A 22,919-nucleotide genomic window follows, 5' to 3' on the forward strand; every position below is an offset into this window, starting at 1 on the left:
CTGGTATAGTGGCTAGAGTGTTGGAGATCCAGGTTCAATTCTCCCCACAGCCACAAAGCTTGATTGGTGTCCTTGGGGCCAGTCACTCATTCTCAGCCTTGCGTACCTCATAATGCTGTTGAGTTAATAAAATGGGAGGGGACAATGTGTGCCACCCTGAGGTCCTTTGAGGATGGAATAATAATAATAATAATAATAATACCTCTTTCTCTACAATGGCATGTAATGTAAATCCTACCGTGGTGGTTCCCATAGAGATCAGGGCCAGAACTGATGTGGTTGTTTCTTGGCCCCACATGAAAGCAAGAAGACAGCAGATGTGCCATTTCAAAAGCAGCTTACCCGTAGCAATTCTTCTGGGAGGTCCCCGCCCTCGTTAATACCTCGATTCATAGATATAAACCGCTCCACTGTTGGTTTGTCTCTTACATTGTGGTTGTGTAGACTAGTGTTTAACATAATGATTGCAAAAGATAGCACGTAACACGTATCTGAAATGCAACATCAAAGCAGAATGATTACTCTGCATGATACCTTGTAAAATAGCTCGCAGCTAGTTAAGAATAAGTGAGCAAGGTCATGAGAAGCACTCTCTTTCTTCTCCCACAACCTCCAGCAGAGAGAAGCTGTATTTTAGAACCTGAGTTTTGAACTTGGAACACAAAGCTCTTACGTATGCCAGAGAAGGGAACTACAAACGAATTATTCTCAACTTCCTGCAACTTAATAATTGTTAGACAACATCTCAAGGCAAACTTGACTATTTTACATGCGAGATGAACATTTGTCTTCTAAAAGTTCACAATGAATTAGGCTCACCCAAGTCTCTCTTGAGAGGAACTGGGGGTCTCATAAGAGACACTTGATTGGTTCAGATCTAATGCCAAACCATGTTTTGGCACTACATAAACAAGCCTTGGGCTCACATGTTCTATCTTCCCCTTGTATGCTTTAGTTCAGTACATTTCATCCTCTTTAGAGCAAACCACAGTTTCCTGTTACATCTGAACTGGCAAACATTGGTTTGTGCTTTTTCCCTTGCCCAGGAGGATTGCAAACTGTGGGTTGAAACTGGATTCCAATCCTAGTTTAGAGGGCAAGAGCAAACCATAGTTTGCAGATTCAGATGGAACAGCAAACTCTGGTTTGCCCTAAAGAAGTAACTAAGTGAATTCAGAGCTCAAGAGGAGGATAGAGCATGATGTTCCTCATGGTTTGGCATTACATCTGAACTGAGTCAATGAGGGTGTCCAGAAGATCACAGGGGTAAAAGAAGCCATCATAGCTTCTCCCCCTGCCTCTGGGCATTTGCATAATGACCCATGATGCAGCGCGAGTTGCCGTGTCATCCGAACCCAGTACCCAGTGGGGGTGGCTTCTTACCCACCTCACAACCCGTACTGGAAGTCGTGGGTTGTAGGGTGGGTTAGAAGTCATCCCACCACACCATGCACCGGGTTTGGGTGACACAGCAACCCACGCTGTATCGCAGCTAATTAGGCAAATGACAGTTGAGCACATGCAGGGATGGGAGGAGAAGCCATGATGGCTTCTTTTACCCATTTATTGTCTGAACCCTACCGCTGTTTATTAGCCTTTACCCCTGCACATCCCCTTTTTATTCATATATTTATAACATTTGTATGCTGGCCGATAACTTAAAGTACTTTGGGCCACTCCATCACATGATACCTTCCTTTCAATGATTCTTTGCTGTGTGATGTCTTTATATGTGTGAATAAAAGGCAGCCTGGAATCTAGAGCAGCCTTCCCCAATCTGGTGCCCCCCAGATGTGTTGGACTACGACTCTCATAATCCCTTGCCAGAATTGCCATTGGCCATGCTGGCTGGAGATGATGGAAATTGTATTCCAACACATTTGGGGGCTGCCAGGTCAAGGAAAGCTGATCTAGATATTTAATTCCACACCCCACATACCTCTGGCATTTGTAATTTGACCAGCCACATTGTCACACAATTACTTCCTGTAATATATTTTTACCTGACACCAGTGAGACAATAAAGACAAATATAGACAGGAACACCATCACTACTTACCTGTAGACTGAAAGACTCCAGGATTACAAAGGCAATAACGTGAAGCAAAAGCTTCCATCATACGATCAATTTTTTGAGCCTCTCCTGGAAGCCTGAAGCTCCACAGGAACTGCCTGTAAAGAGATAAATAAAGCTGTGTCAGATAAGACCCACTGCAGCAACTCTACAAGTTGCTTACCTGTAAGAGGAGTTCTTCAAGTAGTCATCTGTGCATGCATACATATGGGCTCTGTACCTGCGCAGAGCCTCAATTCAGGATACTTCTATAGCCAAGCACAGTTGTACCGTCTGTAATAAGGTCAGGAGAAATGGGATGGCGACTGGAGTGGATGAGTCAGCATAGAGAACGTCAAACACCGGGTCCTTAGCTCTCTCCGCAGGCTGTTGAGTCTCGAGGCCGAGTGACTGGGCCATCCTCGAAACCTGTTCAGTGAAACGACCCATACCCACCGAGGGGGACAGTGTGTCCTGGGATCCCACAGCGGCATCAGGTGACGACAGCAATGGCACAATGGAGTCAGACTGGTAATCTTCCCTCGGCGAGCAGGAAGAACCGCGCTGGGCATCCTGGTCGTCAGGGGACTCAACCTGAGGCACTGGAGAAGGAGCTCTGCCCCCATCCGCTCTTTGTGTAGCCAAGGGTTCCAGAACCTACCGGTAGGACGGCGGTGAGCAGCATTTCAGAACAGGCACTGGCAACCCGGGAGGAGGCGAATCTAACGTCGGAGGCACCATCAGCAGCCAGGCAAGTGTTTCAGCCAGAGAAGTGACCTTTTTTTGACTCCTTCCCCTTTTTTTTTTCTTCCGGACTTTGGGTGGATGAGAAGATCTCGCCTTTTTTGGCTACTTCTTGGCAAGGGAAACTGCCAAGGAGCAGCTTGGGGTTGGAGGGTCAGAACAGCCTGCGGTTAGAGCCCGAGCAGACTGGGCAGGCAAAGTCACCGGCTTCTCAGAAACCTCTTTTTGAGGAATCTTATCTGTGCCCTTAGGCCGACTTCCAGGCTGATCTGAGATCGACACCATGGACTTTATAAGGGCGTCTACAGCCTTCAACGCCTTCTCCCACAGAATTGCTTAAGTCTGTAAGCACGATTTTTTTCTTGCCTGCTTACTGAACGACAAATAGGGATGTCAGAGAATTCCGCCACGGATCTCGGTGAGGTCAAATGCCAGTGCATTCGGCCCCCCGAACTCCATGGCGGAACAGCCTGCCACCCCCCCGCCCCCCCGCAGATCCCCCCCGGGACGAGACTTACCTGGGGTGGATCTTCCGGGTGGCGGCGGCGCCGGCGCTGGCAGCTGGTCTTCTGACCGGCTGCCGCCGCTGCCATTTGCAGTCTTGTAAAAAAAAAAAAAAAAACGACGTGATAGGCTACGTAAAGATTTACGTTGCCTATCATGGCTGGGGTTTTTTTTGTTTTTTTTTAAAAACCGCGTACGCAAATGGCAGCGGCTACGGCCGCCGCCATTTGCGTTCCTTATTTTTGGCCGTCTTAGTCTACGTAAATATTTACGTAGACTATGACGGCGAAAATAAAGGGAATGCAAATAGCATAGCGGGCGCTATTAGCGTCCCTTTTTGATTCGTTGTTTTGGCCTACGTAAATATTTACGTAGGCTAAAACGGCGAATCAAAAAGGGAAGCAAATAGCGCCCGCTACGCTATTTGCGTTCCCCTTTATTTTCGCCGTCATAGTCTATGTAAATATTTACGTAGATTAAGACGGCCAAAAATAAGGAATGCAAATGGCGGCGGCCGTAGCCTCCGCCATTTGTGTACGCGTTTTTTGGGGGGGGGTCCCCAGAGCCCTCCGCGGCCGGAAATCCGGCTGCGGACGGCTCTGGCCTGGCTGGGCCTGGCCGGCTGCTCCGCGGAGCTGCCGTGGAGCACAGCCGGTCGTGGAGGATTCCGGGGGGGAGGAACGGATCGCCTCCTTCCCCGTCGAGGATTTCGGGGGGAGGGACGGAACGCCTCCCCCCCCACCATCAACGTAATCCGCGGAAAGGTAAGTGACTTTTGTACATCCCTAACGACATACCATGATGGCAAGCCTCCACGATGTGATCTTCACCCAGGTAAAAAAGGCACAAGGAGTGCCCATCCGTGGGAGGTAGTTTCCCCCCACAATGAACACACATTTGGAAAGTGGCCTTAATGGCCATATGCCCAAAGGCGTCATGCGATCAGGAATCACAAGACTGGAATAAAATTGTACCGAAAATGAAAAATAAAGACAGAAGGACTAGAGAAAGGAAAAAGAGAAAGCCAGAAAAAACACGATAAACTTCTCCTCAGCCAAAGCCTGACGAGAAGTCCCTTTGATCGAGTGCTACCACAATGGCGGTTGACGAAGGACTGAGGGACTGAGTGGGAATCTGCTGGAATATGCGCAGTGGGATGGTGGGGGAGGGGTTCCCACGAAAATTCCTCAGCTATAGAATTATCCCAAATCGAGGCTCCACGCAGGCACAGAGCCCATATGTGTGATGCACAGAGACCATGAAAAGGAGCACTGATTGTGAGCTCATCCTAGAAATTAAGCATCTGTATATCAGGGGTGATTCAAGATGTTTCTCCAAACACAAAATTGGCAGCCTAGCACCTTAAACAGAACATGGCTTGCTGATTCTACAGACTTCCCTATCTCCTAGCCTCTACAGCTGATGTGAAAGGTTGTTTTCAAGGCAAATCAAGCCAACTTCTTTGATATAAACGAATGCAGGATTTCCACAGCAGCAGTTAAATGAAGTATTGCATAGGTCAACATATTAAAAAGGGAGGCTGAAATCCAGGCAAAGTTAAGCACTTTAAAGTCCGCTTCATTTCACTGAGAGTTTAGCACATGGCTAATTTGGAATTCATTTGAAAATTGACAACATCAGACTTGGCTCGGTAGGAATTGTGAGTTTCTTGGCTGCTAGAGAAAGTAACTGATGCTGATGTACACTACACATCTTTTTATGTTTTTTTATGCTGACGTACACTACACATCTTGCTTTGCCAATTCATCACCAGTTTTGATTGGGTCAGTCGCTCTGGAAGTTTTACTCTTTTGACTAGATTTCGTTTTCATTTGTTCTCTGCATAGTAAACCTCTTACACTGCTCAGCCTTTTAGCATCACCTTTTTGGTGGTGGCCCCATATTTGTGGAACTCCCTCCCAAGGGATTTACGGTTGGTGCCATCTTTATTGGCTTTTAAATAGGCCTCTGCTTTCAGCTGAGATTTTGGGCTGTTATTTATTATTATGTAATCATTTAAACTGCAGCCCATTTCCTTTTAATTGTTTTAAATTGATTTTCTATGAGTGCTGTGCTGGGCAGGACAAAGTTTTTAGACTGCTGTTTTAGTTTGTTACTGTAATGGGATGTTTTTAGTTTTCCTGTTTGCGAGCTGGTTTGGGAGGGCTTTGCCCTGAAATGACGCATAGAAATATTTGAAATAAATAAATAGTCAAATACCATTCCCAACCCCAACCCCTTTCTCTTGATTATTTTTGTTACAACATTCTTTGTTGGTTTTTGTTGCAAGATGGCTCCCGCACACACACCTTGGGGAAGAGCTAGTGATGTACAAATCTATCTGTTCTTCCTTGGACCCAGTTCCAATTTTAGATATCACAACATAAAATGGCAACTAAGTCCACAGTACAGTCATGATTTGGTGAAGTTGTGCTTCCTGTTGTTTATTCAAGCCTGATGTGAGTTGGATTTCATTAGGTGCTCTTTAGTTCTTCTTGTTTTGTCAGAAGTTACAAAATAGAGCAATTAAACAACGCATTTCTGTGTTGTCAGAAATCATGTGTCAGAAGTAGTCAGCTCTTTTTGTCAGCATAGACAGATACAATACTCCCAAATAAACTACAGCTGTATTTCTAGCCACATTTACTAGGGAATATGTCTTGTTGAGCTCAGTGGAATTTGCTTCTCAATAAACTTGGATAGTATCAGACTGCAAGTTTCACAATGATTTATAAAAGACCATATATTATAAATGATCTCAGGTTTGCCATGTTTCTTAGAAATGGCTTCTTCATTAGAACACAGCAGCTGTCTTTGGATGTAACATTTAAGTTTTAGTGTTACGAGGCTAAGCCTACATGAGCCTTGGGCTCATGTGCTTCCCCTCCTTTTCCTCCTCCTTCCCACCCCCCACCCCCCAATGCAGCTGCATGGAGAAGCTTGAAAACTTTTGCTTCCATTTTAGACTTATCAGGCAAACTGTGATCTTTATAACTTACTAAAATAAGCTAAGTTGAAACCATGGTTTATGAAGCTGGCTTGTTTGAGTAAATCACAGTTAAGATTAACCACAGTTTAGAACGTGGACATACCACTAAACTATGGTTAGTAAAAACAGAGGAGAGGGGAAAGGGAAAGGATTCAAGCCCAAGGCTTGCACAGGTTCATCCTTGTAATGCTAAAACATAGTTTAGGATTATGTGTGAATGCAGTCAGTGTCACCAATTGTGCCACCAGATCTTTCTAGAAGGGTGAGTTTTGATTTTGCGTTCACTGCCAGCAGTCACGATTGCCAGCAATCATGTTTTGTTTATAACACCTTTTGACCCTCAGAAAGACATTGCCGTTTAGATACGTATATACCCTGAAACAAATCCTTTGAGGGTAAAGTTGAATGATACAGGTAACGGAATTTATATCCCCCTTAACATCATGCCAAATTTGCAACTTTAGTTCTTCTGTTTTACAGAAAAGTAAACAACAATTCAATTTCCACAAGACTACTTCATGTACCCAGTGATCTAACTTGTTACCTATAAAAGTTCAAGCCCCAACAAGTCAGCTTGTCTGTAACACTTGGTGCCGCTACTGACCAATATGGTTATTCTTCTGGCGTTCCCATTTTCTTTATCTACATACTTCATAATCTTCCTTTTCAGTCATCTCACACACACACACACACACACACACACACACTTGTGCTTCTTACTGAATTGAAGGGTTGTTTCTCCATATGCAGGGAAGCAAAAGGCTGCAATCCTATCCACATGTAAGTAAGCTTAAGCCCATAGATCCCAATAAAACTAACCACGCACAGTGTGGAATTCAGCTATTACTTCTGTGGTCTCTGCTTAAAATGGCAAAATATTTAGGAAAATGTTAAAAACTAAACTAAACATGCTCACCTTAAGGCTTGTACAAGATTGAGATCAGCAAACTCATGGAGTTCAACAAACGCCTGAAGTACTTTAATATTAAAGTCATCCCTGTGACAGAAAAAGAAAAAAAGTACAATGGCAGCAACAATTAATTTTATTATTCAGATTTTTTTAGCCCTCCCATTTCCAAGGCTGCCAAGAGAGTCGGGACCTCATCAATAACAAGTGTACCAATTGTGTCCAATCTCTCAATTAGCACGCGCGTGTGTATGTGTGTGTGTTGAACTGGCACTCCCAGCAGTCATGATTTGGTGCCTTACCTCCTGGCCCCAGCACCCAAGTGCCACTGAAAGACTGAAACACTGAGCTCTGGGCTTTGATGGTGCCATCTAGGCTGTTGCACCCGTCCAACTATGGCATGTACTACGTACACATCAAGCAGACTGAATGAAGAGGCAAGGTAATAGTGTGTCATGTTCTAACGCTGTCATGCCTAATAAAGTCATAGACACGTTGAAAAGGAGGCAGGGGTCTTAAATTTGATAATACTTAACCTGCAATTGTGGAATGACCACTCACTGAAGAAGGGCATCAAGCCGCCTTGAGTGCCATTTTCTTTGCGGAAAAGTGGAGTACAAATCAAATAAATAAATAAATAAGGTGTGGCAGGGTCTGGTCAATGTCCAATTTGACGTAGCCCTCCATCACTGATTTCTTTAAGAAATTATGTTACTGTTAGATGGCCTAAAAATAATATTTATGCTGACCGTCGCAGGATACTACAACTACTACTACAAAAATAATGCATGGATTACTCCAGCCAGTTTAAAACCCAGCTTCTTCTGGCTTGCTTTCAAACAGGATGCACATGAGTCCAATTTGCAAGTAGTCACCTGTAGGTCCCAAGAACCCTCTCCATCTGCCGGGGATATCAACTGATTCTGTATCTCAGCTAGCAGTCAAGTTGAGCCAAATATGAACTAGGTTTGCCTGAAATCACCAATAGGGGAGGGGAAAGTCATGCAAGCAACTTGTATGTGCATGCATTTTCCCTTTCCATATGCACACAAAATCATCAAGAATTCAGACTTCAGCATTAGAAGCTGAAAAAACATAATGAGCTTGGGCTTCAGCTTGTCACATTTTCAAACCTAGCACTACAGTCATGAGGGCTAGAAGCCCGCTTTTCTTTAAATAAAACTTGATTTCTCAGGGCTCTAATAAAAGCCAGTAATGTATAAATTAGTAATGTAAAGCTGTGCAACAGAAGGGCATTGATAAATTAATGTTTTACTGAATGTTTTAAATGTTATCTTTCTATATAATGTACAGTCCTCTCATAAAAATGTAAACTCATCTGAGGTTATAAAGTATAACCTATGCTGTGATATTCATATTTAATTTTTTTAAAGAAAAATGTAAGTGAGAATGCAACTAAGGTAATTATTCTGACTAAGCACCATTCTGAATTTCAGCACCATTTGACACGTATGAAACTCTGCAATCCTTAGGGTGTGTTTGAAACACATCATTAAATGAAAATGTTGCAGATCAGCTTCCACCCCAACAATGGGTAGGCGGATTTCTACAAGAACAGTTGCCTGAATCCTCTCCGAAGTGAACGAACAAAACAAACCTTTTCAAGTATTTTAATTAATACACTGAAAAACCCACTCATTAAATAGGATGTGAGCAAGTTGCTGTTGTATAAATACTATGGGAGCTCTTGCCAAAGGAAAATAAGTAGATCAACACATCAAAAGGAGTGTTTTTACTCTGAATAGAATTAGACAAAGAAAGCAATTAATGTTCTTTAGCAAATAAGAACAATCCTTTGGGAAAATACCTCTAGGTTTTGCTCTTGGTTATACAGTACACTAGTTCTACCCTGCATACAAATTTGGTCCTGTATAAGAAGCAGGTGGTAAAAGCAACAGCCTTACGGGTAGTTCACACTAAGAATACCACACTGTAAGTGGTGCACAGGCGCTCTTGCACATAAGCACACACACGAAGGTATTTGCAAGATCCCCAACTAGTTTTTTAAGTTAAAGAACACAAAGAAAACGCTGGTGCTGCCACCAGTGTAATAACCCACCTAAGTTCATGGTGTGACCACTATGTGGCTCCCAGCCCAACAGCTGGAAACTGGGACAGAATTTTAGATGTGGGTTTGAAGACCAGGGTTCATATCCAAGCTGAGCCAAATTTGTATGCAGGGTAGAAGTACTGTATTGTATAACAAAGAGCAAAACCTAGAGGTATTTTCCCAGTGGGTTTTTCTTATTCGCTAAAGAACATTAATTGCTTTCTTTGTCTAATTCTATTCAGCAAATAATTATCTCTTAAGACTCAGTTTATCTGCAAAACAGGAATAAATAGCGACCACACGGTTGTTGGGAGGATGAAAGAAAGAAAAATGCTGCCTGCCTGGAATATAGCTTTAAAGTTTAAAATATATATATTATATTGTCTTGATTTGAATTTCCCATCTCATACAAGCATTATATGGCTGCATATGGACTGTTTTACACTTCTGCATTGCAAGGTGATAACCCCTAAAGACAGATGGGCGCATGAGAATGTCTTTTAGATATATTTTTAGTATACATATAGACATTTAACTAATGGAAGAAATGCCGAGAAAATGTATGGAAAATTCTCAGGCAATAAATACCTTGCTAAAGATAATATACACTTGGCTAAAACTTCTCTCGCCTGAGCTAACATAACCATTAATGAGCGGTGCAGCGCAATCCTAAATTTGCTATTCAGAAGTAAATCCCACTGAATTCAATGGGAATTACTTCCAAGTGGGCAGGATTGTAGCTTTATACTTTTCCTAGTGCTACCCTGCCTGGCAGAATGAGCTACAAAAATTTAAACCAAAACTTTACTAGGACTTTAGTTACACTAATCTTCCAGGTCCAGAACTCACACAAGTGTTTCTTATTATGTAGTCCAACTGAACTCAACATTTCAGCGAAAGAATAGGACTTACTCAGAGCAAACCTTCAAAAGCAGTACCTTTGCCCAGCTTTGGCCAGTGATGGAATGGGCCACACTGACACATGCCTTAGTCACTTCCTGTTTAGACTATTATAATGTGCTCTGTGGGGGGCTGCCCTTGAAGAGTGTTCAGAAACTGCAGCTACTGCAAAATGCAGCTGCCAGATTGATTTTTGGTATGCACTTTATAGACCATATTATATCACTCTTATATCAATTACACTCCAAATTTGTTTCCAGGCCCAAGTCAAAGTACTGGTTTTTACCTATGAAGCCCTAAATGGCTTGGGGCCAGGATAACTGAAAGATCACTTTCTCAAGTATGAGCCTGTCCCTAGTTTACAACTTTCATTGGAGACCCTTTTGTATATCCCACTACTGTAAGAGTTTATGATGGTGGGAACACAGGAAGGGCCTTTTTTGCTGCAGCACCCCGATTACAGAACTCCCTTCACAGGGAGGTTAGAATAGCCCCTTCATTGCTCAGTTTCTGACGAGCAGTAAACACATTCTTGTTCTACTCAGGATTTGCCAGTTTTTAGTACGAGGCTGAAGCTGGTTTAACATTTTTTAAGGTTTTATTTGCTCTGTTCTTAATCTTTCGTTAATGTTTAGATTGTTTTAATATCTGTTTTGTACACTGCCTTGAGGGGCCTATGGCCAAAACATGGTCTATTTAAAGAAACTTTTTAAAGAAATAAAACATTAACCCTACAACTTCAAGGCCTGAAAGTGACACAGTGAACAATGTTCACAAAAGTTGTTGCATAATTTTTGCCTCTTGAGTCACAGAAGAGATTCTGTAACTAACTAAAGCCTTGGTAAGAGTGTATGTTTTTATTCAAGGCCTCTTTGCTTGCTTGCCCAGTGTTGCATGGACAGTGACAGTTGTGCATTAAATAGCCTGCTTGATATCCACATGGCAAACCTAGTCTTGAGACAAACCTGGGCTGCATTTGTTCACCATGTAATCACTAAAGATGTGGCCAAAGGAGCAACTGAAACTGAAATAAGCACATATTCTTCTCTTGTTTATCCCTGCCTCTGTATCTCTCATCTTCCTCTGTGGTCTCTCCTGTGTCTAATTTTAGATTGTGAGCTCTTCAGAATGGGGACCTGATCTACTGTACTCTGTAATGCACCATACACATGGATGGCATTAGTAATTACGATTATAGTCATCAATAAGACTATAGTGAAGACGGTGCCAGATTTTGCAAAGCAAATCTTACCATTCAACCATCAAGCAAATGGCCACTTGTCCACATGTTTGCCTTAATGCAGGACAGTTTCTTTAGTGTGGAAGTATCCTTAAGGCTTGTGAAACAGATAAAGAGATCTGATACTCAAAGCTGTTTCAACTGCATATTAAAGAGAGAAACCTCTGCACTACATGATTAATAGATTCCCAGCTGTAGTATTAGGGACTGTCCAAATATACATCACGCTTGGGCAATCCAATCCTCTGCATGTTTACTCAGAAGTAAGTTCCACTGTCTTAAATGGGGCTGCAATCTGGGAATTTTCTGGGAATAAGTCCCACTGGGACTTATTTCTGAGTAAACATGTATAGGATTGCACTGTTAAAAGTTTTTTTTTTCTTTTCAAATGACATCTCCCTTGTTATACTTTGCACAGTTTAAACTGATATCAAATTCCTCCTTTGTCAAAACTGTGCTTTACCATTCCCAATGTTGATTCACAGCATATTTTATAAATGGTCACAGACAGTGCTTCCAGCAAATTCAGTTCTAGCAGTGTCTCCCCCACCCCCTTCTAATAGTCTAACTGACACTTAATTAATTTCTACATTAAATTCCAGGGCTAGAAATTTAAGGCTGATCGTTCATACTAAGTTACTCTCTGCATATGGATGGATGGAGTACTTCAAGAACCTGGTGTCTTAACCCAGATTTGGCCATCTTTAAAAAAAAGCAAAGTTAGTGGAGAGAAGAACAGCTTTAAATTGTTCACAAATTTTAAAAAGCTGAGCCTGTTGCCCATTTTAATTGCTTTAGCAATGTATCATAAAACTACCACCACACACACACACACACACACCAAAAAGGATTTGGGTCCCTATCCTGAAAATGTGTGCTTGATTAGATCATTCTTAAGTGCCTTGGATAGGACACTGGGCACCAATTAGCTATGTTTCTTGAGGTAAATTAAGAACAGCACGAAAACTGCCCAGTTCTGTTTTGGTGCACAGTATATTTTATATAACTTCCAGCTGCCAACATTAAATACAAGAAAACTTTCTGTCTAAGAAACACTAAAATGTTATGTTAGATATTCCCACCCCCCACCCCACCCCAAGAGCTCAAGAATAGCTGCCCCTCCAGTATGAATTACAGCTTTTATTTCTGCAATTTTATGAATGCAACAGAACTCATGAACGTTGTCTCATATTTTTGTCTCCAACAAGCATTACATCACAATAAGGCATCTGGTCTCTATTAAGATACTCTCAATGCTTGCCAGAGTCTGTGCTATTTTCAGGCACATATATGGGAGGAGGTGTATGTGTATGCTGAGCCTCAAACTGTTTGCAGACTGGGAAATCCAGATGAAATTGAACAAACAAGCTCTCGATACAGTTTAAGGTGTCAGAAATTTACATCACTAATTACAGCTAATCAATTCTGATTTTATATTTTTAATCATGTTTGCAATCAGAATAACCTTATGCTTATTATTTGTTCATATTAAAAGCTAGAGGACACACCCCACCCCACCCTTGCCAAAGTGCTTGCCTAAGCCATCTATTACCACCAATGGGATGTTCAGAGAAAACAACACTAAATAGACAAAAAATAACTATTATTAAGACAGGCAGTACCCTTGCTGATTGCTAATAATTATGTAACCAGCTGTCTCCTAAGATTACCAAACTCCTCTTTTCTGGTCTCAACATTAAATACCACATGCAGTTGTCACGATCTACTTTTGAAACCTCCCAAGATTTGCATCATTAAACCCAAACATATAATTATAAGTATGTAACAAAATTTTTATGTTTATTTATTTAAAAACATTTTTTCAACCAAGAGAAACATGTGTGAAGATACACCCGTACTGTGTGTCTTTCTTATTTTCATTTCTGAAAGTCCCTGCTTACCTTTCACCAAGATAATCTCCAATTACGGTTTTGTTTAGCCCTTCTCCTTTATAAAGGAACTGTGCAATGTCCTCAGGAGTATTCTGCAAGAGGTCATTTTTTATGAGAAACTGGATTCCCTAAGAAGCAGAAGGAGGAGGGAAGGAAATTAATAGTTTTCCTCTTCACAAAAATATATGTTTTGGAAATAGTAAGATATACCATTATTATATCTACTTCATGTAGAACAGGAGTTTACATATAGTTGATACATGCAGTCTCTACTGTCTCAGTGTGGCAGTGAAGACTCATCATGAACAGCGGCAGGTATGGTGGGCAGCTAGGGATGTGGGCTGGGGGACAGTCAAGGAGAGAAGCAATTCCCGTAATTCAGGGGTGTTCAACCTCTTTCAGTATGAGAGCCGAATTCCACTTTGGACAAGCCCTCAGGGGCCACATTCCAGTGGTGGGTGAGGCTGAGCAAAAGGGGACATGGTGAAAGGCAATGGGGACAGGGACAAAATAACAGCATTTTTTAGCTTAAAGGTCTCACTGCCAGTAGCTAACCCTTAAGAGAGCCATTTAAACCTTTTAGAATAGGGAAAGAACTGCACAAAAGCTGGGAAACCACCAAACACTTGGTGGCTGGGGCAAAGGGGGTGGGGCTAAGGGAAGGGCCAGACTGGGACCTCAGGAGGGCTGGATTTTGCCCCTGGGCCTGAGGTTCCCCATCCCTGCCCTAATTACTGCCACTTCCTTGAACTTGGACCCCCAATCCCGGGCACATGTGGATGGTGCTTCCTCTGGAGGTAGCAGAATCGAGCTGGGCAGCTCCCCAGACTGTGAGAGCCACAAACATACAAGCACACACATTTCACCTGCTTCTGTCGCTTCCCCCTTCCATTCCGATGCAGGCACAGACGCCGATGGGGCCAGTGACAAACAGGGAGACAACAAGGCAAGTGTGCAAGCTATGGCAGCAGCAGCAGCTTCCACCTTCTTCCCCTCTACTCTGCCAGGAGGAGCTGCTGGGTGTATTTCCCAACACACACTGGCTGCGTTCATGTGTAATGCTGACCCATGTTTTAACGTTAGGAGGGTGAGACACAATGAGCCTTGGGCTCACCTGCACCCCTCTTCTCCTCTGGTATGGCCATGAGGAGGAGTTCAGAAGCTACTAGTGAAATGAGACAGTGAATTATCCACTAATACCTGACAATGGCAGAATGGATTCTCCAAAAGAAATTGAAAAATGGCAAAGACTGCAGCCCAGAGGCTGCCTTCAGAAGGGGCAACAGGTGTGTCCATGCCAAGCAATGTGCCTGCCCCACAGCCCCTTCCATCTCCCATCAGACATCCAGTGGTTTGCTGGGCAGCTTTTGGTTTATGCAGTCTTAAACCATTTGAACCAACAGGCTAAAATATGGCGACAGAAGCAGCAGCATTTAGTATCCTGCACAAAAGTGTTTTCCTTATTTCCTTCACACAACCGAGATCAACCTAATGAGAGACTTTTAAGCCAGAGGTGCACAACTTCAGGCCCCTGGCCCTCTAGGGGTCTCAATCTGCCCCCTCAGGGTCCCCCAAAAGTCAACATCCCCTTTCCTTAGCCCTACTTCCTTTCCACAAAACACCACTTTAAGCTACAATACGTTGGTATTTTGAGGATTTTGGCCCCGCCCTTTTTGCCTTTGGCCCCACCCGACACTGGAATGTGGCCCCCGAGAACGTCTTCAAAATGAAATTCTGCCCTTGGGCTGAAAGTGGTTCTACACCCATTTTAAACAAATAATTACAATGGCTATGGGCTAAACAGTTAAAAGCAAAGAGAAGTTTTTAAAGTCTCCAAGTACATAGATCGAACGAGTATTGATCTATGTAAGAAAGTGCATATGTATAACAACAACAACAACAACAATAGAGAGGCCACAGCTCAGGGGCAGATCACAAGCTTCAAATATATAAGGTCCCAGATTCAATCCCTCATATCTCCAGTTGAAAGATACCAGGTAATAAACGATGGGCAATACCTCTAACTGAGACATTAGAGAACTACAGCCAGCCAAGATGGACCAATGATCTGATGAGGAAGGCAGCTTCGTATATTCATTAATATAATTTGTATACACCCCATTTTTAATTCCTGCCTCTTCTCTCTCTTTGTCTTTTCTGTTTGTTAATATTTGTTAGATGCAGGTATATTGGTGTATTTTTGACAAGTAATTAATGCTTGTGGTTTGTTAGATTTTAATTACAAAAGTTCAGCAGAAAAGATACAAGTTATTAACTCTTCCATGTTCGCCCTCAGGATGCAAATTACAGAGACAATCTGCTCACAACAGAATTTATGTCTGTTCTTGCCATTCTAACGACTTCACAGAGAGCATGATCTGGGAAACTTCATTATAAACAGAAAGGCAAAGAGATTTGTTGTTGTTGTTCAGTCGTTCAGTCGTGTCCAACTCTTCGTGACCCCATGGACCATAGCACGCCAGGCCTTCCTGTCCTGCGCTCTCTCCTGGAGCGTGCTCAAGTTCATATTCATTGCATCGGTGATGCTATCTAGCCATCTCATCCTCTGCCATCCCCTTCTCCTTTTGCCTTCAGTCTTTCCCAGCATCAGGGTCTTTTCCAGAGAGTTTTCTCTTCGCATTAGGTGGCCAAAATATTTCAGCTTCAGCTTCGGTATCTGTCCTTCCAATGAGCAGTCAGGGTTGATTTCCTTTAGGATTGACTGATTTTATCTTCTTGCAGTCCAGGGGACTCGTAGGAGTCTTCTCCAGCACCACAGTTCGAAAGCATCAATTCTTCCGCGCTCAGCCTTCCTTATAGTCCAGCTCTCACAGCCATACATTACTACTGGGAAAACCATAGCTTTGATTAGACGGACCTTTGTCGGCAAGGTGATGTCTCTGCTTCTTACTATGCTGTCTAGGTTTGCCATAGCTTTCCTCCCAAGGAGCAAGCGTCTTTTAATTTCATGGCTACAGTCACCATCTGCGCTGATCTTGGAGCCCAAGAAAATAAAATCTGTCACTGCTTCCATTTCTTCCCCTTCTATATGCCAGGAAGTGATGGGACCAGATGCCATGATCTTCATTTTTTTAATGTTGAGTTTCAAACCAGCTTTTGCACTCTCCTCTTTCACCCTCAACAAGAGGCTCTTAAGATCCTCTTCGCTTTCTGCTATTAGGGTGGTATCGTCTGCATATCGGAGATTGTTGATAATTCTCCCAGCAATCTTAATTCCGACCTCTGATTCATCCAACTCAGCATTTCTCATGATGTACTCTGCATATAAGTTAAATAAGCAGGGTGACAATATGCAGCCTTGTCATACTCCTTTCCCAATTTTGAACCACTCAGTTGTTCCATGTCTGGTTCTTACTGTTGCTTCTTGACCCTCGTACAGGTTTCTCAGGAGACAGGTAAGGTGGTCTGGTACTCCCATCACTTTAAGAATTTGCCACAGTTTGTTGTGATCCACACAATCAAAGGCTTTAGTGTAGTCAATGAAGCAGAAGTAGACATTTTTCTGGAATTCTCGTGCTTTCTCCATGATGCAGCGAATGTTGGCGATTTGATCTCTAGTTCCTCTGCCTCTTCGAAACCCAGCTTGTACTTCCAGTAGTTCTCGGTTCGCATACTGCTGAAGCCTAGCTTGTAGGATTTTGAGCATCACCTTGCTGGCATGTGAAATGAGCGCAATTGTGCAGCAGTTTGAACACTCTTTGGCGTTGCCCTTCTTTGGAATTGGAATGTAAACTGACCTTTTCCAGTCTTGTGGCCACTGTTGAGTGTTCCAGATTTGTTGGCATATTGAATGCAGCACTTTAACAGCATCATCTTTTAGGATTTTAAATAGCTCAGCTGGAATACTGTCATCTCCGCTAGCTTTGTTGTTACTAATGCTTCCTGAGGCCCACTTGACTTCACTCTCGAGGATGTCCGGCTCAAGTTCAGTGACCGCACTATCATGCTATCAGGGACATTAAGATCTTTCCTGTATAGTTCTTCTGTGTATGCTTTCCACCTCTTCTTAATCTCATCTGCTTCTGTTAGGTCCCTGCCTTCTTTGTCCTTTATCATGTCCATCTTTGCACAAAACGTTCCCTTGAGATCTCCAATTTTCTTGAAGAGATCTCTAGTCTTTCCCATTCTGTTGTTTTCCTCGATTTCTTTGCATTGTTCATTTAAGAAGGCCTTCTTGTCTCTCCTTGCTATTCTCTGGAACTCTGCATTCAGTTGGATATATCTTCCCCTTTCTCCCTTGCTTTTCGCTTCCCTTCTTTCCTCAGCTACTTGTAAAGCCTCATCAGACAGCCACTTTGCTTTCTTGCATTTCTTTTTCTTTGGGATGGACTTCGTTGCTGCCTCCTGAACAATGTTACGGACCTCCGTCCATAGTTCCTCAGGCACTCTGTCTATCAGCTCTAATCCCTGAAATCTATTCCTCACCTCCACTGTATATTCATCAGGGATATGATTTAGGTCATACTTGAATGGTTTAGTGGCTTTCCCTACGTTCTTCAATTTCAGCCGAAATTTTGCAACAAGAAGCTCATGATCTGAGCCACAGTCAGCTCCAGGTCTTGTTTTGACTGACTGTATGGAGCTTCTCCATCTTTGGCTGCAAAGGACATAATCAATCTGATTTCGATATTGACCATCTGGTGATGTCCATGTGTAGAGTCGTCTGTTGTGCTGTTGGAAAGGAGTGTTTGCTATGATCAGCGTGTTCTCTTGGCAAAACTCTATTAGCTTTTGTCCTGCTTCATTTTGTACACCCAGGCCATGCCTGCCTGTTATCCCGGTGATTTCTTGACTTCCTACTTTAGCATTCCAATCCCCTATGATGAAGAGGACATCTTTTTTGGGTGTTAGTTCTAGAAGGTGTTGTAGGTCTTCACAGAACCGATCAACCTCAGCTTCTTCAGCATCAGTGGTTGGGGCATAGACTTGAATTACTGTGATGCTGAATGATTTGCCTTGGATTCGTACTGAGATCATTCTATCATTTTTAAGATTGTACCCCAGTACTGCTTTTCCCACCCTTTTGTTGACTATGAGTGCTACTCCATTTCTTCTAAGGGATTCTTGCCCACAATAGTAGATATGATGGTCACCTGAATTAAATTCGCCCATGCCTGTCCATTTTAGTTCGCTGATTCCCAAGATGTCGATGTTCAATCTGGCCATCTCATGTTTGACTACCTCCAGCTTACCTTGATTCATTGATCTGACATTCCAGGTTCCTAAACAATATTGTTCTTTACAGCATCGGATTTTCTTTTCACCACTAGACACATCCACAGCTGAGTGTCCTTTCAGCTTTGGCCCAGCCGCTTCACTCTTTCTGGCGCTACTTGGAAATACCCTCTGCTCTTCCCCAGTAGTATATTGGACACCTTCCGACCTGAGGGGCTCATCTTCCGGCGTCATATCTTTTAGCCTTGTGATACGTTCCATGGGGTTTTCTTGGCAAGAATACTGGAGTGGGTTGCCATTTCCTTCTCCAGTGGACTACATTTTGTCAGAACTCTCTGCCATGACCTGTCCGTCTTGGGTGGCCCTGCACGGCATAGCTTATGGCTTCACTGAGTTACGCAAGCCCCTTCGCCACAACAAGGCAGTGATCCATGAAGGGGAGGCAAAGAGATAACACCATGTAATTACAACTGCATCATCAGATAAAACAACAATTATAATAATTTGAACTATGGCAACTAACTGTAACATTAGCTTCCAGTGCATTTTAATATCTGGAAAATTATATAGGGTCCAAAATATAATGCACTACACCATTATCTAACTCATGCCTTTATTTTAACTAAAGCTATAGTTTGCAAGCCCCACTGACCACAATGGGACACCTCTGAATAAACATACATAGGACTGCAATGTAAAATTCAGAAATTACTTATATATAATGGTATGTCTTGAAGCCAACAAGGTCATCTCTAATTCCATCAAAGGTCTTTGAGATGTCAGGGTTGGAACTGAGCCCATAGAGCCCCAAAGTAGCTCTGATTCTGAGGAAGAGCTACAACCCGTGGGAGAGGAGCCCGCTCATCTCTCAGAGGTGCAGCTGCAGGAAGAGGCCCCCCCAGTTTGCATTCCTGAGAGAGATAGTGACCTTGGCAGCGAAAGAGCGGGAGAGCAGTTGTTGCTAGACGCAAGGCACCGGCGCAGAGAGAGGCGCGAGGTGGAGGGCGCCGAGAGGAGATGCTCAGCCCGCTTGGCCCTACAGGAACGGCTGCATCCCGATGCCCCACGGGTAAGGGCGGGAGCCTCCCCTCCTAGCCCATAAGTTTCAGAGCTTTTCCCGCCCTTCTCCAAACAGGGACCAACTGCATAGAATCATAGAATCATAGAATAGTAGGGTTGGAAGGGGCCTACAAGGCCATCGAGTCCAACCCCCTGCTCAATGCAGGAATCCAAGTCAGAGTATCCCTGACAAATGGCTGTCCAGCCTCGTCTTGAAGGCCTCCAGTGTGGGAGAGCCCACCACCTCCCCAGGTAATTGGTTCCATTGCCGTATTGCTCTGACACTCAGGAAGTTTTTCCTGATGTTCAGTCGGAATCTGGCTTCCTGTAACTTGAGCCCATTATTCCGTGTCCTGCACTCTGGGATGATCAAGAAGAGATCCTGGCCTTCTTCTCTGTGACAACCTTTCAAGTACTTGAAGAGTGCTATCATATCTCCCCTCAGTCTTCTCTTCTCAAGGCTAAACATGCCCAGTTCTTTCAGTCTCTCTTCATAGGGCTTTGTTTCCAGTCCCCTGATCATCTTTGTTGCCCTCCTTTGAACCCTCTCCAGCTTGTCTGCATCCTTCTTAAAGTGTGGTGCCCAGAACTGGACACAGTACTCCAGATGAGGCCTAACCAGTGCTGAGTAGAGGGGAACTAGTACTTCCCGGGATTTGGAAGCGATGCTTCTATGAATGCAGCCCAAAAGAGCATTTGCCTTTTTTGCAGCCACATCACATTGTTGGCTCATATTCAGCTTGTGATCGACAACAATTCCAAGATCCTTCTCGCTCGTAGTGTGGTTGAGCCACGTATCCCCCATCTTGTAACTGTGCATTTGGTTTCTTTTTCCTAGGTGCAGAACTTGGCATTTGTCCCTATTAAATGTCATTCTGTTGTTTTCTGCCCAGCACTCCAGTCTATCCAGATCACTTTGAATTTTGTTTCTGTCTTCCAAAGTATTAGCTATCCCTCCCAATTTTGTGTCATCTGCAAATTTGATCAGCATTCCCTGCACCTCCTCCTCCAAGTCAGTAATAAAAATGTTGAAGAGCACTGGGCCCAGGACTGAGCCCTGCGGTACCCCACTCGTTACCTCTCCCCAGCTTGAGAAGGTCCCATTGATAAGCACTCTTTGAGTCCGATTCTGTAGCCAACTGTGGATCCACCGGATCATTGTTTCATCTAGCCCACTTCGAGCAAGTTTGCTCATCAGGATATCATGGGGCACTTTGTCGAAAGCTTTGCTGAAGTCGAGGTATATGATGTCTACAGCATTCCCACGGTCTACAAGGGAGGTGACTTGATCAAAAAATGAGATCAGATTTGTCTGGCAGGACTTGTTTTTGACAAATCCATGTTGGCTTCGAGTAATCACGGCATTGTTGTCAAGGTGCTTCCAGACGGATTGCTTTATGATCTGCTCCAGAATTTTCCCAGGGATTGATGTCAGACTGACTGACATACATGGAGCTTAGGTTACTCTGCTATGATACACTATGCAGTTCCTTGCTTAGTTGCTGGCAATTAGCATCTGAAAGAGTCATTAGGTTGTAAAGAAATAAAGCCTTGGAAATAATCCCTTTTATCTGCGTCTTGTTTTGGCAACTGGAGGGGACTTTAAGAGGCAGCTAGGGCGCTCCTGACATTGAAATGGGCTGGATCAGCAATAAGGCCAAACCATGGTTTGGCATTGTGACCTGGTTTGCATGTAACGGTGGCATTCGGCAGCACATCCTGGGTTAATTTACACATGATTTGTGGAGATGCACACCATGTGTGAGCCACTTCTAGTTTGCAGTAATAGCCTACAAACACCCGACTCATAGGTTGTCAGAGTGATGTCCGGACCTGGACACTTTAGGTTGTTTGTGGGTTAAACAATCCAAAGTTAACCCATGGTTTATACTTTGGTTAACTTTGGGTTGTTTAACCTATGAATAACCAAAAGTGTCAGAAATCATGCTAATAACCTATGTATGGGGTGTTCATAGGCTGTTGCTGCAAACTAGCAGCAGTGCATGTCTCCGCATATTGTGGGTTAATTAACCCGTGATTTGCCACTGAATGCTGCCATTACATGTGAACAGCCCCTATGTGAATGAACTTTTAAAAGATCCATACACTCGTACATAAATGGCTCATACACTCACTCCCCCCTTCACCCACATACTGCTATTCCCTCCCTCCCTGGTTTGTGACAAATCAGAGTTAGCTATTTCATCTGAACTGACAACTAGGGTTTGTGCTATCCCTGCAAACCAGGATGATGATCAGGATCAAACCACAGCTTATAAAGCTGACATGCAAGGTAACCACAAATCCTAGTTTACCAGGTTGGAACAAGAATGTCAAATTATGGTTTGCTGCAAACCAAGGAGGGAGGGAGGGAATAATAGTGCATAAGGAGAGGAGGGAGCACATCAGCCTAATGATAATTCCAGACTCACTCACATACTGCCAAATTATAGTTTGGCATTATGTTTGACCCACTGGGGTATGTCCAACTAGAGCACCTTCCCGTCTTTATATTTCGTTGGAAGACAGGCTTATTTAGGTTGGTGTATGGGATCGAACATATTTTATAAATGGGATTTAACTGTGTTTTGGAGTGAGCTTATTACTGGTTTTATTGCGGTTTAAATCTTAAGACATCTCAAGCAACAAGTTGCTAGAATAGCACTTGGTTCATTTTTAAAACAAACTAGTGTAGAGTTCAGATGAGGTTTGGCTGAACTGGAAATAATGAAAAACAAAGCAATTTTTGACAAAAGAAATACACATTTGGGCACAGGCACACAGACAGGTTGCAGAAGCAACAGCAGCAAGAATACTTTGCTGCCAAGTAAAGACAATCAGCTCAGCAACTCCAACTTACTTTATCAGGGCAAACTCAATGCCATTCTATCAGTCTGGGAGGCTATTTTTAGTCAGTGTATTCTCTTCCCCGACCCCAACATGCACACACTTTCTCTAAATAGCTTTACCATCCAGGAAACTTCCCTGAACATCCAGCTGGAACATGAATACCAACAATCAACTTCTCTTTTTAAATTATAATGGGAGATGCACATTTCACTGCAAAAAAGACCATGTATGCCAACCATATTTTCCCCCTTACTGGCAACTAGGAGCTAAGTAACTAGTTACAATCCAAAAACGCATTGATCAACTGCATTTTTTCATCTTTATGATTCTGAAATTACTTTGTTTTAATAAGACGTGCTTTCTGGAAAACCAGATGTCCCAAGAAAAGTTACCATCCTTTGAAAGAAAGTAAACAAACCACTTAGAAAAACAAGACTCTAGACATATTAAGCTTTTGGGGAAGAAAAAAGAAAAAGGCAAGCAAAATGATAATACATACTGGCGAAGCTGTCTC

General features: G+C 43.1%; 1 protein-coding gene across 1 annotated transcript in view; it reads right to left on the reverse strand.

Moving 5' to 3' along the window:
• The window catches only part of CYTH3 (cytohesin 3), a 95,108-nt gene that overhangs the window by 20,336 nt on the left and 51,853 nt on the right, over positions 1-22,919 (reverse strand). The window contains exons 5-8 of the mRNA XM_084818450.1: positions 13,310-13,428; positions 7,207-7,287; positions 2,060-2,172; positions 343-491 (exon numbers count right to left, since the gene is read on the reverse strand). Coding sequence (XP_084674576.1) covers positions 343-491; positions 2,060-2,172; positions 7,207-7,287; positions 13,310-13,428 — 462 coding nt within the window. The remainder of the gene's footprint in view (positions 1-342; positions 492-2,059; positions 2,173-7,206; positions 7,288-13,309; positions 13,429-22,919) is intronic.

Source organism: Heloderma suspectum, chromosome 12, assembly GCF_057233095.1.
Source record: "Heloderma suspectum isolate Gila_16-S chromosome 12, 16-S_ref, whole genome shotgun sequence".
NCBI classification, from domain to species: domain Eukaryota; kingdom Metazoa; phylum Chordata; class Lepidosauria; order Squamata; family Helodermatidae; genus Heloderma; species Heloderma suspectum.